Source organism: Mesoplodon mirus (assembly GCF_964341445.2).
Source record: "Mesoplodon mirus genome assembly, chromosome: 7".
Lineage (NCBI taxonomy): Eukaryota > Metazoa > Chordata > Mammalia > Artiodactyla > Ziphiidae > Mesoplodon > Mesoplodon mirus.
In genome coordinates, this window is record NC_138983.1 from 59,184,027 (window position 1) to 59,200,215 (window position 16,189).

Genomic DNA, 16,189 nt, shown 5'->3' on the forward strand with positions numbered 1-16,189 from the left:
CTGAGTTTGATAAGCCTGGTAAGAAACTTGGAGAAAGCTCCTTGCAAAGGCCATGGCTACACACATGAGTTTCTTCTAGCCTTTCCTCACTCATTCACCCTGTCTAACTTCACATGGGAACTGGCAGAAGTGTCCCAGCTGGCACAGGGCCCATCTGGGGAGGATTCTAGAGACCCCTCTACCCACTGCCCCTCCTCCCCCCTACTCCAAGCACACCTTCCCAGAACACAGAAGCCAAGAAGGACACCAGTCCCACAGTTGGCTACAAGAGTACCTGCTGATAGACCCTCTGGCAGCACCCTGCCCGCCAGCAGGGAGAAGCCAAAGGAGGGAGGAGGTATGACAGAATAAATAAGCCTGATGTGGGAGGCTCAAAGGAGGGGGCGGAGACAGAGAGGGCTGCTCTTCAGTGCAGCCTGCCAGACTGCTTCTGGAAGAGTCCTGGAGAAAAGGGCACACGTTCCTTCAGCGCAGTTGAGGTGAGTGGAGGAGACTGGGGGTGAGTCCGGGTGTGTGGGTTTCTTGCAGCTAGGGTTCCCTCATTAGACCTGCTGAGTGAATGAGAAACCAGGCCCGGAAGAACCAGAAGTCCAGGGGTAGGACCGGGGATGTAAAGGAGGCCCCTGACTCAAAGAACAGACAGACTTAGCAATTTCTATGTTCGTGTGGTGAAGGGAAACATGGGTGGTGGTGGATGCTTCCTCTGCAGTCTTCAAGAAATTTTCTAGTGATCGGTTTACTGGGGTGCCCATCTAGAGCCTGGCGGGAACTGGCCTAAATGAAAGTGATGGGGGCAGAGAACAGATGGGGCTGGGACTGAGCTAGAGTTTGATTGGGGTTCAGTGTGAGAACACAGCCAGTCCCACTCAGGTCGTTAGTGTGGTCAAAGCTCACTTTGTGATCAGGGGTCAGATGATAGCTCTGTTTGGGTTGTGGGCTCTGAATGGGGTCCAGACTCATATTGTACTTTGCATCAGGAGTCAGGCTGTGGCTGAGATTGAGACTTAGCAATCTTCCCGGGGCTCTGATCCTGACCCAGTCTGTGTCTAGGATCAGGGTTCAGTCTTCAGCCCATTTAAAAAGTGGATTTTGTGTCCACACTGAGACTTCCCCTGCTTTGCACTCGTCTAATGTCCCACCCCCCTCCTCCCACTGAACCACTTGCAGCTTTTCAAACAGCGTGTGTTCTCTTTCTCTCTGGGTCTTTGCGTTCGCCAGAATGCACTTTTGAAAACAAATTAGATCAGGTCTATTGCTTAAATTCCCCCAAGTCACTCAGAATTAAATCAAAGCTCCTTGCCATGTCCTGCAAGGCCCTACACGATCTGGCCCCTGCCCTCCTCTCTGACCTCATCTCTTACAACTCTCCTGTGCTCTTGATACTTGGGCCACCTTGACCTTCTTCCTTCTGGGAATCCCCAAAGCAGAAGACCTTTTTCTCTTGCCTCCTCTGCCTGAAACACTCTTTGTCTCGATCTTAGAATGGCTGGCATTTTCTCATCACCCAGCTCTCAGCTCATATATCACTGCCTCAGAGAGGACTTCACTAACCTGCTGTCTCAAATAAGGGTGCTCCGCCTCTGTCCTTTTCTATCCATCACTCTGTCTTATCTTCAGTGCACTTATCTTTACCTGAAATGTTCTTGCTTATTTGTTTACCTTCTGTTATGACTCTCCTAGTGCTTGAGCTCCATGAGAGCAGTGATCTTTTCTGTTTCATCCACTGTTTTATCTCCAGTTTGGGGCACATAGTAGGTGCTCAATGTGTTTTGTCATCTCACTGAATGCTGCTGTCCCCATGCCCCCAACCCTGCCTGCTTAACTGTGACTGGCCCTGCAAGTCTTGGCTCAGATGTCACCTCCTCAGGGAAGCCCTCTGAGCCTGATAACTTGGTGAACTATTGTCTGCTTTGTTCCCGAGGCTCTTGTACTTACTCCTGTCTTGGCATTTATCACAACATGTTATGATAGCTGCATATTTGTCTTAATGTCTGCCCACCACTGGAGGGCTGAACCATGACTTGTTTACTCTGTATTTCAGTATCTCCAGCACTTAGCACGGAGTCTGGCATAGTCATCCAGTCAATAATTTTTCGGAAAAAAAAAAAGGAATCAGTGTGTCAATCAAAGTCCCAGATCAGGCCTTTCCACTGCATGTAGGCAACACTCAGAGAAGCCTAGAAGGGCCCTGATAACTAGGTCAAACTTTGAAGGTGTGTGAGAATCTTATTGGCTCTGGTTCTACCTGGGAAATGGATCAGCAGGGCCCTGGACCCCTGGAGCTTGCCTGGGGGTGATTTTGGAGGGCCAGGGTGACTTGAGTGAGGAGAGTGGGAATGGGAACCTCACACTGCTTTTTGTGAGTCAGAAATTGCAATCTCTCATCTTTCCAATCTCCTCGTGGCCATTCTAAAAAGAATGGCCAAGGTCCTATAAGTGTTCATCTGCTTTATCAAATCCAAGCAAGGTATGAGGGACAGAAGATGCAGATGATTTGGGGTGGATATGATTCTGGGGCCAGCACCCTCATGGAGTGTTAAGAGAAGGGCTCCCTCTCCATGAATTGAGTGATGAGCTCTGATCATCCTTGCCAGCCACAGCATCACCCCTGAGGTCTGCCTTCCCTCTCTGGGCCTGGGAATAAGAGCCAGAGGTTCCCAGGTATTCCTGGGTTTCCCTCCAAGGACATTTTCTTCCAGGTGTTCCCATAGAGGCTGGCAGGGTCACCAAAGGCCCCTACCCCACTGCTCTAGGCATGGAACATTCTGTGTGTTTAGCCACTAAACCTAAGTGGGGAGAGCTGGTCAGGTGTCCTGAGTCTTAGAGAGGCCTTCTGGACCAAATTTTGGATTCTTTGGAGATTAACATTGAAACAATCCTTAAAAACCATTGGTTTATTCAAAAGGAAACTGGAAAAGGGGCAGGGCAGTAGCTTGGCCTATTGGAAAGCACATGGATTTGATGCTGAGAGCTCTAACTAACCCTCAACATCCTTATCTGTCAAATGGGATTAATGTTACCTGCCTGACAGGTTGATGAGAGGCCTGTATTGTTTGAGAAGAAAGTACTCAGTAGAGGATAAACCTTTTTACTTTCCACTGTGGGCCCTTCCCAAGTCACAGCCTGAGGAGTTAGGGCTGAAAAGGGGAGAGCACCCAAGTCTCAGTCCAGGAGGGTCCTCTTTACTGCCCTCTTGGTTTCCCTTCCAAGAGTCTAGCTGGGCCAGGTGTCCTACTTACCAAGCCCTTCTTCTACCCTGCCTCTTGGGCAGGTTATATTTGTTTTCAGAAGGTGCAACACAAAGCCGGTTAAAGGGGAAAATGTACAGGTGTTGGAATTGAACAGTCTAGGTCAAATATCTCTTTTACCAGTCAGCTACTAAACCCTGGGAATATTATTTAACTTCTTGGGGACTCAGTTTTCACACCTATATTGTAGAAATGATACATAGAAGTCCTATTATGCAGAATTGCTCCTGGGTTAGATAATACTTATATAGTGTCTGGCATTCTGTAGGCATTCAGTGATTTCTGTTATAATCATAAAAACAATAGAATCAATGCTGGCAGTGACCTCATTGTTCTTATGGGTCTGCATCCCTGACTGCCTTTCCACACGTGTCTGAGGTGGAAGGCATTCAGAGAGCTCTGGGAAAGAATGTGAGGATGGACTGGTATGGGGGCTGTGCGGGCACTGGGGGACAGAGTCCTAGAGGCTCGGGGGAAGGAATGGAGAGGATTGAAGGCCTCAACGTAGATTTCTACTCTGTATCACTGGAGGCTCCTCATCCCCCATCCTCAAGAAAGGGCTAAGATGTTCTTCACAGTTCTCCAAGAAACTTCCTGAGACTTGCTAAAATAGTGTGACTTTTCAGAGAAAATCTCAAGCACAGGGCTACTCCTTGGAGGTTAAGGCAGTGCAGGCTTTCTAAAAAAGAAAAAGACCCCTTTCTTTGTTTATTTTTCCTTGATTATGTTTTGTTTTCAAAATAGAGTGATTAAGCTCCAGTTTCCTTCAGAGCTTCCAAATGTTATCTGAGTGTGTGCTATGGTTCTAATTGCTAACAGCTGCTCAGGCTGGCAATCAGCTGGCAGGATGGTGGGAGATTAGGGTGCTTCAGGGCTGGACAGTCTGAAGGGTGATGCTTGGGTCCTCCGGTTGGCTCCCCTCTCTATTCCTTCATTTCTCTCCTACTGCCACCTTCTGAGGTCCATCCTGGTTTGATCTCCAGTGAGAACTGCCCACTTCATGCTGTGGAGGTGCCTCCCTTCCAGGCGGGCTGAATCTCAGTGCTTCAGCTTTGTGCTTCAGTGTTTCAGTATCTTCATCTCAGTGCTTAGTCTTTGCAATTGTGAGAGACTGGCTGCTAGTTTGTGTGTGTGTATAAGTGTGTGCTTGAGACGAAGTGGCAGTTAAGGTGACAGATGGAAGGGGGATAAAAAGTCTTTGGAAACTTCAGACATTTTCAGAGACCTTATTCCCCATTTTTATGGAAACATGAAAACAAGTGCTTTGTACACTGTGATGCTGTTTTATGGCATCTTTTGACATTCCTGACCTCACTAATTTGCAGCAACACAGTGAAGTTATTAACGTCCTCTGCATTTACTTAGACCCAAGACTCATTTCTAGTCCCAGGGTTCTGCTCAGCACATCACTTTACCCTCCTAGTTAATAGGGTTGAATGTGCCAACCCATGATTCTTCCGCAGTATGTTTCCTAAGACAGCACATTTTTATCCGGGAATTGACCAGCTTTACCTTGTCTGTCCATGTAAAATTTCTGGATGGTATTGATATCTGACCCTCTGGAGCACTAGAGCCTTTTTGCTAATGTGTCCAGTCAGGGATCTTAGGTCACCCCCTCTCTTGGGCACAGACTATGCTGCATGCCCACTTTATATTTATTTAGAGCCAAGGCTTTGCACTTGCCCTGTTCTCCACATGCTCATTCTCATGCCCTCTGGCACTCTGGGTAAGAAAGGTCTTTTCTGTTTGACTCTAAAGTTTCTTGTTCTGAACTTATCATATGACCACCATGCCCTAACCTTCCAAACAGTCTTCATTTCTTCTCAAAAATCTCTATAGTTCAGACAAATGGCAGTCTTTCTTAACCCCTTGGCTGTGCTACCATTGTTAGACACTTATTGAGGAATTCTTCTTTTGATAAAACTCCTTTTTATTTTCAACAAACATTAACTAAACACTAATTAATCAATATGATAGCGTCCCTGACATTAAGGAATTAATAATTTAGTGGGAAATAAACATAGCAATAATTCCAGTTCAGGATGGTAAATGCATAAAAAGAGACCTACACAAAGTTCTTTGGGAGTACAGAGCAGGAAACATTTAATCATACCCAAGGGAAAGAGTCTTAGGAAAGTGCATAGGAAAGAGACAGTAAACCAGGAGGTGGAAGATAAGATTTTGCCCAGTGGGAACTTAAAGAGGAAGATCTGGGAGGACCATGACAAAGGGAAGAGAAGTAAGAAGACAAGTAGACACAGAGGCATGGAATCAATGCTACATTTATGAAATGGCATGTATTCCAGTGTGCCTGGAGCATAGGGACCATGGTGAGGAGTGGTGAGAGAGAAACTACGGCCGAATGCTGAAAGACAGAGCTTTGTCCCACCCTAGTAGTTTAGTCTTTATTCCAGAATTAATTTGGAGCTTACAAAGGTATTTTTTAAACAATAAAAGGCGACCTGATTTCATGTGGGTAGAAGATTATTGGCATTGTGCTGATGACAAAGTTAACACTAGGATCATGGCCATGAGAATCAGGGTATTTAGCTCATGTGTCTGTTTAGGCCACATAGAAAAAAAAAGAAACTCTACAGTAAAACAGTTAACAACAACAGATATAATTTTTTGCATATTTATTTTGTTCCAGGCATTGTGTTAAAAGCATTACACTCATCTCATTTAATCCTCACATTGACTTCTATTAGGTAGTGACTGTTATCCTCATTTTAACAATAAAGAAACTGAGGCTTAGAAATATTAAATGATTTGCCCCAGATCACACAGCTAACAAACTTGTTGACTGGGATTTGAATCCAGGATCGATTTCAGAGCTCATACTCTTAACATTAAGCTATACAATACTGTCTCTGGAAGACTTTGATCTTCAGACATGGAGAGCTTGATGTGCTTGAGAGACAACTCAGTGGACTCTTTTAGTGACTAGAATTATGAATCTGATCACAAAAGATAATTCAGCCCTTCCCAAGTAGATTTGGAAATCAATAGTTTATACATAAATAATAGGTTTACTGAAGGAGATGAGATGGCCCGGGGAGAGTGTATATAGAGAGAAGAGACCTGAGGATAAAATTCTGAGAGCATTATCATTTAAAAGTATGCTTAAGGGTCAAGTGGAGGAGGCTGAAGACCCAGAAAGAACCAAGAACTAGTGATCAGAGAGAGATGAGGAGAAGCAGAAGCAACAAGGAGAAATTTTAAGAAGGAGGGAACTGATCACAGTGTCATATGCTACAGAGAGGTCAGTACAGAAGATTTAAGTGACACGGAAGACTTTGGCCTCTTAGCCTGAAGTTCTTGGTTAAGCATGGCTCCTTATATCTTCTCCCTCCAGTTGTTTAAACTCTGTCACTCTCTGTTCTAAAACATGCTCCCAGTGTTTTCTCCTTTGTGTCTGGTCTGAGGGAACCTCTGGGTGACAGCTCAACAGTGGAACAAAGACCATCAACACATCCTGAGCTCAGTGAATGATGTAAGCCCCTCCTGATGCTCCCCATGAGCTCTTCTGTGCATTCAACTGCTATCTGGTAGCCAGTGCAGAAACCCCTACCCCAGTTGTCAAGGGCCAGATCTTAAGAACCTAACCCTTCTTTTTTTTTTACCAAGATAAAATTATCTTAAATATACCCTAGCGATAAGTGTCACTATTTTCCTAATGCGAAGAGGAGACAGCTATATATATATATATATATATATATATATATATATATATAGAGAGAGAGAGAGAGAGAGAGAGAGAGAATACATACACATATATAGTGTGTGTAAATATAATTATATAATCTAATAAATAGTAGGAGCATGTGAATATTTGTGAATGGAGGAAAGGAAAAAAGGGAGGAAGTTAGTTAACTCTGTAATTGTTTCAACAGAGAGATATGATCTGAAAAAACTCAAATCTGACATTTCCCACCTCAGCAATCTGTACTTATATCCATCACTTTAATAGCCAGATTCAAGGATATTGGAACCCTGGTATAGGATTGATTGTTCCTCCAGTGCTTTTAATACCATCATCTTTCAGGTTTAGTCCTCTGTGTCAGTCCCACTATCTTAAGCCTGGTGGGTCCCCTAGAAACAGATCTTGAGGTAGAAATTCTTGTTTAAAGGATATATTGTCATGAGAAGATGAGTGAGGGAAGTAGGATAGAGCAGGGAAAGAAAATTATGTGAGGCTGTTGTCTCAGTTGGAGACCAGCTTCAGCTTTTGTTCCTCAAGAAGCTCTGAAGCACACATTACATCACAGCTTTGGTCCCACCTGAAGACAAGGAGGCTGGTCTTTTGTATCTTTGTGTTAGGCACTCATTGACTTCTAGATGTGCTCTGGTGGGGATAACATAACTTCCTGGGTGAAGTGCCTCTCATTTGATCAAGGAAAATTTTCTGTAGAAAGGGAGAACTCTGAGCCCTAAGTACTCAACACCCACTGCAAATGGGATATAGATGCATTGGCTTGGTGAAGGGAATCTGAGTGGGACACCATTGGCATTCATTGAAGTTATTGTTCCTTTTATGATATAAACTGGGCAGTCTGAACAAGTGTAAGACTTTGGGTGGACATTTGGGCAAGAGTGAAATGTAGAGTTAGAGTTCAGGATGAAGTTAGTGTCTTTTTTTAAAATTAAATTAAGGGATATCATAATAAAATAGGTGTTATGAAGTTTTACATTAAGTTTTAAGTAACAACTAGAGTTAAGTCTTAGGTTATTGTTAAAGTTAGGGTTAAGGCTAGAATGGGCGAGATCATTAGGATAAGTGATAAGGTTAGATTTCAGCATTAATCTATGTTACTAGAGTACTGCTACATCAGACTGGGATTAGTCTTAAAGATAGTCTAATGATATAATTAGAATTACAGTGGGTATTAAGTATAGGGGAGCATAAGGTAGGATAAGATAGAAGCGATGGGAATTTTTATCATCTAAGTCTGATGTGTACTTAGTCAATAACCTATCCTTGGTGAACTAAAAGATTTAAAATGCTTAGAATTTTTACTTTAGTATTTCATTTGTTTTCAGAATTAACTTCAGAGGTGGGGTTAGTAAGAAAGACTGGATGAATGCTCATTTGGGCCTTGAGTTATGAAGGATAGTTAGGTTGAGTTTAGAATAGAACCAGAGTTTGGAGAGGCAATGAAGTTAGAGTTCTGGTCAGAGAATAGGACATCAGGGTGGAGGAAAAGAAAAATGGCGGTGGAATTCTGGAAGATCTGACAATGGCTTATCTTTGTATTCCAGCCTCTACCTGCCTGGCAGTGGTCTCAGCTCAGCATCTTCACTATGGTGGATCCCAGTGGCAACGAATCCAGTGCCACATATTTCATTCTAACAGGCCTGCCTGGATTGGAAGAAGCTCAGTTCTGGTTGGCCTTCCCATTGTGCTCCCTCTACTTTATCGCCGTGCTAGGTAACTTGACCATCATCTACGTTGTGCGGACAGAGCATAGCCTACACGAACCCATGTATATCTTTCTTTGCATGCTTTCTGGCCTTGATATCCTCATCTCCACCTCATCCATGCCCAAAATGATGGCCATCTTCTGGTTCAATTCCACTACCATACAGTTTGATGCTTGTCTGCTACAGATGTTTGCCATCCACTCCTTATCTGGCATGGAGTCCACGGTGCTGCTGGCCATGGCCTTTGACCGCTATGTGGCAATCTGCCACCCACTACGCCATGCCACTGTGCTAACATTGCCTCGTGTTACCAAGATTGGCATGGCTGCTGTGGTACGAGGTGTTGCACTTATGGCACCCCTGCCTTTCTTCATCAAACATCTGCCTTTCTGCCGCTCCAATATCCTTTCCCATTCCTACTGCCTACACCAAGATGTCATGAAGTTGGCCTGTGCTGACATCCGCGTCAATATCATCTATGGCCTCATTGTCATCATCTCTGCCATTGGCCTGGACTCACTTCTCATCTCCTTGTCATATCTGCTTATCCTCAAGACTGTGTTGGGCTTGACACATGAAGCCCAGGCAAAGGCATTTGGTACTTGTGTCTCTCATGTGTGTGCAGTTTTCATATTCTATGTACCTTTCATTGGGTTGTCTATGGTGCACCGGTTTGACAAGCGGCATGACTCCCTCCTGCCTGTCATCATGGCCAACACCTATCTGCTTGTTCCTCCCGTGCTCAATCCTATTGTCTACGGAGTGAAGACAAAGGAGATCCGGCAGCGTATCCTTCGTCTTTTCCATGTGACCACCCACACTTCGGATCCCTAGGTGTCAGGAATCAAACTTCTTTTTCACTGGAAGTCCTTCAATTCAGATTTTAATATCAACATTTTGGAAGACAGTATTAGGGAAAAATTCTTAATGAAAGCACAACTGATCCTTCAAAGATGAAATTGATTGGAGAATCTCCATCTGAGTAGGGGTAGCAGAACTGTATACTCCCAATCCTTATTTTTCAATATTATTTTACCCTTTAGTTCTTTGAGGTAGTTGTGGTTGGAGGATTATTACTTCCCACTTAACCATTCAGTCCAATTCTCAAGTCCAAAAAATTCATATGGTTGCTTGCACTGATAGTTTATAACATTCTGAGATAAGGGTGATATTTCTAAAAGACATTTACCAAAGGCTTAAGTAAGGCAAAAATAAAATAAATATAAGAATATAATACAATTAGATAACCTGGCTTAAAACCATGATTTCCTCTTCAGAATCCCTTACCATTTTGGATCTTAGGAAAGGAGACATACCTGGATTACCCTCTTCAAAATGACCACAGAGAAAAAATAATTTCTTTTCTTCTGAGTAGCAATCCTTAAGAAAAGATTGAAAGTAAATTCACAAAAGATTATATATATCTACATTAATGAAAGATGATATACTGTATTCTGAGCATTTTCATAGACTGTGAAAATTTTTCCTTAATTTCCAATTTTCTTATCAACCTTTTGATTTAGGCAGGAATATGATTAGTTACCCCCATTGTACCAGTGGGGAAACTGATGTTTAATGAGATCATGCAGGCTCAAAAAAAATTGTCTTTTGATGCCCAATCCCATATTGTGAGGAGGGAATGTTAGACTAGTGGGATAGTGAGTTAGACATTCCAGAGTCTTGCATTTTCTAGGGGAGGTATTTAAGTTCCTTTCTCACTCATCCAGTTTTGTATTTAGGAATTTCCTGTTAATGTTGCTGATGGCTTTAATCTCAATAGTTCCTGGCCTATTTGCCATTGTACTTATGTAGTAGCAACAGGAATATGTTTGGGTAATTCCCAAACAGTGGCTAGTTTGGGAAATAGTATAATTAGCAGTAGGGACAGTCACTGGATATCTGGAGAGACACTACATGGAGAGATGCAGCTGAGAAAACCTAGAAGCTCATGGCAGAAAGAGCAGGGTTGGTTATAGACCAGGGAGTCAAGAGCAGGAAGTATTGTGAGACTGAGTAGGGCCAGTGGCCTGGGTGGCTAGCCAGGAAGCAAGGCTAAGTCAAACATAGGTCCACAGAAAGAGAATAGAGTATATAAGTGAACACCATGTATTCCCAGGGCTCTGAGCTACCTTTCAGGGAATGCCCACAGCATCAAAGCTCAGAGATCAAGACCACGGGAGAGCCCAGTAAAGACTGCATCCCTGATAGCTGTACTTAGCATGAGTATGGTTCCAGAGGCCCACCCAGGAGCCCTACAAGCCAAGCACAGCACTCCCAGAAGAAGCAGACTGGGAAGGAGGGGTGTGGGCACTATAGGAGTACAGTAGGAATGAATGGGGGAGGAATGAGATCTCCATCCAAAAGAGAGGTAGATAAGTGTGAGAAGCAGGTAGTATAGTAGAGAGCATGGCACATGGCCGGCCAGACTTTTCCAGCTATAGCTAGTAACACAGGACTACTTGGTACAGAGGATATGGAAAGAGCATATCTTATTTCTTGGACTGGAATCCAGAAGATGAGAATTGTGAGCAGTATGGAATCTGCTATGCCCAGGTGAGTGGTGGCCAGCAGAACATGGGGCATAAACTAGAGTCAGTGCTGGCTTTGGTCACTTTGAACTGTTTGGAGGGTCATTCCAGTTCCTGATAGTGCCTTGACATTGAAATTGAAAGAAATAAATGGAATGAAAGAGAGAGAAGAGAGAGAAAGAGACAGATTTTTTTCATATTAGGAAACCAGTATATGATCAATGTAAACAAAAATCTTAGATACCTGAAAATATAAAAGAAATAAAAATATAATAAAAACTCCAATAAACTTGTCACCTTAAAAAAATTATTGTTGGCATTTTGGTGTTTATTCTTCCAGATTTTTAATAAGTGTTTGTGTACATGCTTCTGTATGCACATATGATGAATGTGTGTATCTGTATTATATTGTCTGAAATCCCATTCGAGACATAGATAGGTGGATAATAAAGAGATAAATCAGACAGACACATATATTTTTCTTTTCCTGGGGTTGCTGCCACTATCTTAGATTTCAAAAGGGGTTCCACGTTTATGATAGTTTATATGCTCAGGATAAAGTTTCATGGTTTTGATCCTAAATGGATTAACCATTTGGTGAATGTAAATACAAACACACATACACACACAAATACACATACACATCACCACCACCACCACCTTCTTGTGTTTCTCAATAAGTACTAAATGCCAGATACAGAGACAAAACTATATCTGGTCATTTACTTCATAAATATTTACTGGGTCATCCAGAAGAGCCTGGAGTTAAGAACTAGGATAAGAGGAAAAGGCTGCCTCTTGTAGGAGATTTGGCTAGAAGTTAGGGTGTGTTTAAAGACCTTCATCATATACATTTTACATGGGCATCATTTTACCTTCCCCATTTCCTTTATTTGGATATTCTCATCTCTGGCCCCACCATCTCAGCTATTGGACCTTTATTGGGCCCTAGAGAAGTCTGCATAATATGAAATTTCAGTCTGTAAGTCCCTTACTCATTTCTTTTAGGTTTTACCTAGAAATGATTCATAAACATGTCTTGAGTTCTCAATTCTGACTAGCTATTCTCTAGTCAAGATACTCCCCTGTTGCTTGGACAATTGTCAAAACCTCCACACTTGTCTCCTTGCCTTAAACATCTTTTGCATCAGTCCTAAATCCCACATAGCTTATAGGAGTTTTTCCAAGCACAACTCTGATTAACTTCCCTGCTTAAAAATCATCAGAGATCTTTTATTACTTCCCATAAAAATTCGCACTTCTCAGAATGACAGTAGCCTCCTTTCCCCTTTTATACCTGTTCCCATCTTACTTTTCCAGTATAATATCTCTAATTTTTACACATACCATATTATTCAGCTACTGTACTTGGTGTCTCTCATTGATTTTATGTACTTTTAAAGCCTCTGTTTCACTGTATTTCTGTTGTCTGATTTGATTTTTGCCATTTTTCTTGTTAGCAACACATTATTAAATGAAGCTGTTTATGATTTGTCAGGCCAAAAGAAGTATTCCCTCTTCAATTTTCCCAGACTTCTTGAAAGACCTTTAGAACTGGACCATTTCCAGTTCAGAAAGGTTTGAGTGAGACCTCTGAGTTGTATCTATTTAAGATAATAAGGTATCTTATATCACTCCTTTAATTACATTGAGATAAGACTCCCTTGGATGCAATAGACATACATGTGAAGAGTCATTGCCTTCCACTATGTCTGGCCTTCTTCTTTTTTTTTTTTTTTTGGCCTTCTTGACATAGGCAGATCTGAACTTGGGAAAGGATTATATTATAACATTGGTTTAGGCTTTCAGAGTTGATATTCATTGTTCATCTCTTAAACAAAGTACTTTCAAACTTCTTGTCCACTCCCCTGGCAACTCAGCTTTTCATCTTAGATTTGATCCAAAGGGAATGAAGCTGATGCAGAACTTGCCATTTCCCTTCCTAAGGGAGCCAACAAGGATGTAGGGCTTTTACCTCTAACAAAGTTGAAGAATGAGGGTATGGATAATCTGGAGCAGATCTGAAATGGGGTTATAGAAGAGGATGCAATTGTCAGTGTCAGACTTCATTATGGAATCTGTCAAGAAAGGAGGTCTCTTGGAGAAGGAGGACATTCCTGAGAGGGGTTACAAGAAGAGTTAGTGCTGAGGTGGGTTGTACCATATCACATGATCAACACATTTACTTATTCACTTGTTCAATAAAACTTTATGAAAAAATTAAAAGTGCCTTTTTTCTTTACATATTTATTGGAGTATAATTGCTTAACAATGGTGTGTTAGTTTCTGCTTTTTTTTTTTTTTTTTTTTTTTTTTTTTGCTGTACGCGGGCCTCTCACTGCTGTGGCCTCTCCCGTTGCGGAGCACAGGCTCCGGACACACAGGCTCCGCGGCCATGGCTCGCGGGCCCAGCCGCTCCGCGGCATGTGGGATCTTCCGGGATCGGGGCACGAACCCGTGTCCCCTGCATCGGCAGGCGGACTCTCAACCACTGCGCCACCAGGGAAGCCCCAGTTTCTGCTTTATAGCAAAGTGAATCAGTTATACATATACATATGTTCCCATATCCCCTCCCTGTTGCGTCTCCCTCCCACCCTCCCTATCCCACCCCTCCAGGCGGTCACAAAGCACCGAGCTGATCTCCCTGTGCTATGTGGCTGCTTCCCACTAGCTATCTACCTTACGTTTGGTAGTGTATATATGTCCATGCCTCTCTTTCGAAAAGTGCCTTTATCATGTGTTTTTTCCCTAGATTTTCCTCTTTGTTAATTCATAATTTGCCTAGAAAAACCCTATATATTTTTTCAAGATGAAATAAAAACATTCTCCCCTTTGTAGAGGTTTGTCCGATCTTCCCAGGACAGTTCTGGAAAGAACGGATTTGCAGTCCCTAGTAATCTCTTGCACTGAACTTTATTATGGTATGTATAAGTCTACAATCTAATTCTGTATTTACGTGCCTTTATCCTGGCACAAGATTGTGAGTTTCTATAAAGAAATGACCATATTTAATATATTTCTCAGTCTTTAATCCTCAGCACTGCTTCTAGTACAAAGTAAATGGTGAACATCCATTTGTATCATGAAGAAGCCTGATGGTCTTCCCACTGTATTAGCATAGACTAAGAATTTTCAGTGTTTGCTGAGGGTAGCAGGTTCCTATGAGGCTATAGAAAGTGTCTTTTATGGTACCCAGATCCTGCGATATTTCATAATTACATCAGCCTTGGTCTTTCCCCCTCAGGACCCTGAGCATGGCCTCCCTGATGGGCTTGGACTTGACACTGTAGATGATGGGGTTGAGCACAGGGGGCACCAACAGATACACATAGGCAACAAGGGCATGTACAATGGGGGGCAAAACAGTAGATCATGGACATGGTGATACCTGGAATAAAGAAGACAAAGATGGCCAAGATATGGGAGACACAGGTGTTGAGGGCCCGATGAGCTCCCTGGGAGTGGCCAGCCCCAGGACCATGGGCAGGATGAGAGTGTAGGACAGGGCAATGAGCAGAGAATCTATGCCCCCTGGGGACAGTACCACATAGAACCCATAAAGGATGTTTATGGTGATGTCAGCACAGGCTCTTCTCATCACATCAGGATGGAAAAAGAATGAGTGAGACAGGATGTTATTGCCAGGGCAGAAGTTTTGCGCAAGGTAGCACGGGTCACAATGACCAGCCCCATCCTGATGATGACATTGATTGTGAGGAGAGCTGCATAGTGCAGCGGGTTAGAGATGGCCACAAACCGGTCAAATGACATGGCCAGGAGGAATGAGGACTCCACCATGGAGAAAGAGTGGAGGAAGAACATTTGGACCAAGCAGGCATTGAAGCCAATGAGCTAATGGTCAAACGAGAGTACAGCCAGGGTGGTGGGCATTGTGGACAAGGTGAGGCCCACAACGGTGACCACCAGTATGGACAGGAAGTAGTACATGGGCTGGTGCAGGTTGGGGGTCCTCCTCACAGCCAAGAGGATCAGGTAGTTTCCAGTGAGGGCCACAGTGTACATGGGGGAGAAGGGGATGGAGATCCAGCCATGAATGGCCTCCAGCCCTGATGCCAATCATTAGGAAAGCAGGTGGCTGGAAGAAGGAGATGTTGGCAAAGGACTGGGAAGGGAGCATCCTTGGGGCACAGATGAGTTCTTCAGAGAGAGGAGACCTCTTCAATCTGGGCAGAAAAATAAGACAAGACAAAAACATTGGAAAAACATCAGCTCTGATACTAGGTGACATGGGTTCACACACAACAGCAAATATGAAATGTGAAAGAGATTGAAAAATGTACTCCATCTAAAAGCAAACTAGAGAATAAGTATAATTTAAACCCACTGACTACAAAAATAGCATTTCATACGTGAAATGCTGATCTCTTCACATATTGAAGAAAGCAGTGCTTTCTTTAAAAATGTGAGATGATCGTAAAGAGTCTAATAAAAAATGCTCTATTTTTAAACAAGAAGCAGTGACCTCATGGAAATAAATTGCAAACATACTGTGGAAGCCTGAAGGGTTGACAGCATGGGTTTATTATAACTGTTTTTCTTGGATTTTCTTTTAAACCTCAATACAAAACAAAACAAGTAAATAAGCAAACAAAAAACTCTTTAAAGGTAGGTTAATAAAAGAATGTAAGGGAAACAGCCTCACAAATATCTTTTAGCAGAGATGAAAAATCCACCAAAAATAGGTCAGAGAACTACAAGGGGCTTTAGTCTGAATCCTGGGGTCTACAGTTATGTCATATCTAGCCAACAAAATCAACTCACTCTGAAAATAGGACTGACCTCTCTTTTTTTCTTTATTTTAAGAGAGTCACAAGCATTATCCCTCTGGATCAGAGGACTGTGCATATTCTGGTAGAAGCCTTTTAAAGAAAATAAAGTAAAGTTGCTGACAGTGTAGTTCTGGAGTCCTCCATCCCTTCTCTCTCAGACACTATTTCTAAGCACATCAAAACCTGATGGAATTCATTCCAT

General features: G+C 42.8%; 1 protein-coding gene and 1 pseudogene across 2 annotated transcripts; one reads left to right on the forward strand and one right to left on the reverse strand.

Moving 5' to 3' along the window:
- Nucleotides 1-458: 458 nt before the first annotated feature.
- Nucleotides 459-9,503, forward strand: LOC309808539 (olfactory receptor 51E1; the record flags this gene model as incomplete). Its single annotated transcript, XM_082628896.1, has 2 exons — nucleotides 459-479; nucleotides 8,508-9,503. Exon 2 carries the CDS (start codon nucleotides 8,550-8,552, stop codon nucleotides 9,501-9,503), a length of 954 nt encoding a protein of 317 aa, XP_082485022.1. The 5' UTR covers nucleotides 459-479; nucleotides 8,508-8,549.
- A 4,914-nt stretch (nucleotides 9,504-14,417) lies between these two features.
- On the reverse strand, nucleotides 14,418-15,335 carry LOC309808534 (olfactory receptor 51I2-like; annotated as a pseudogene). The gene has a single exon. The product of its transcript is annotated as an olfactory receptor 51I2-like (transcript).
- Nucleotides 15,336-16,189: the final 854 nt, after the last annotated feature.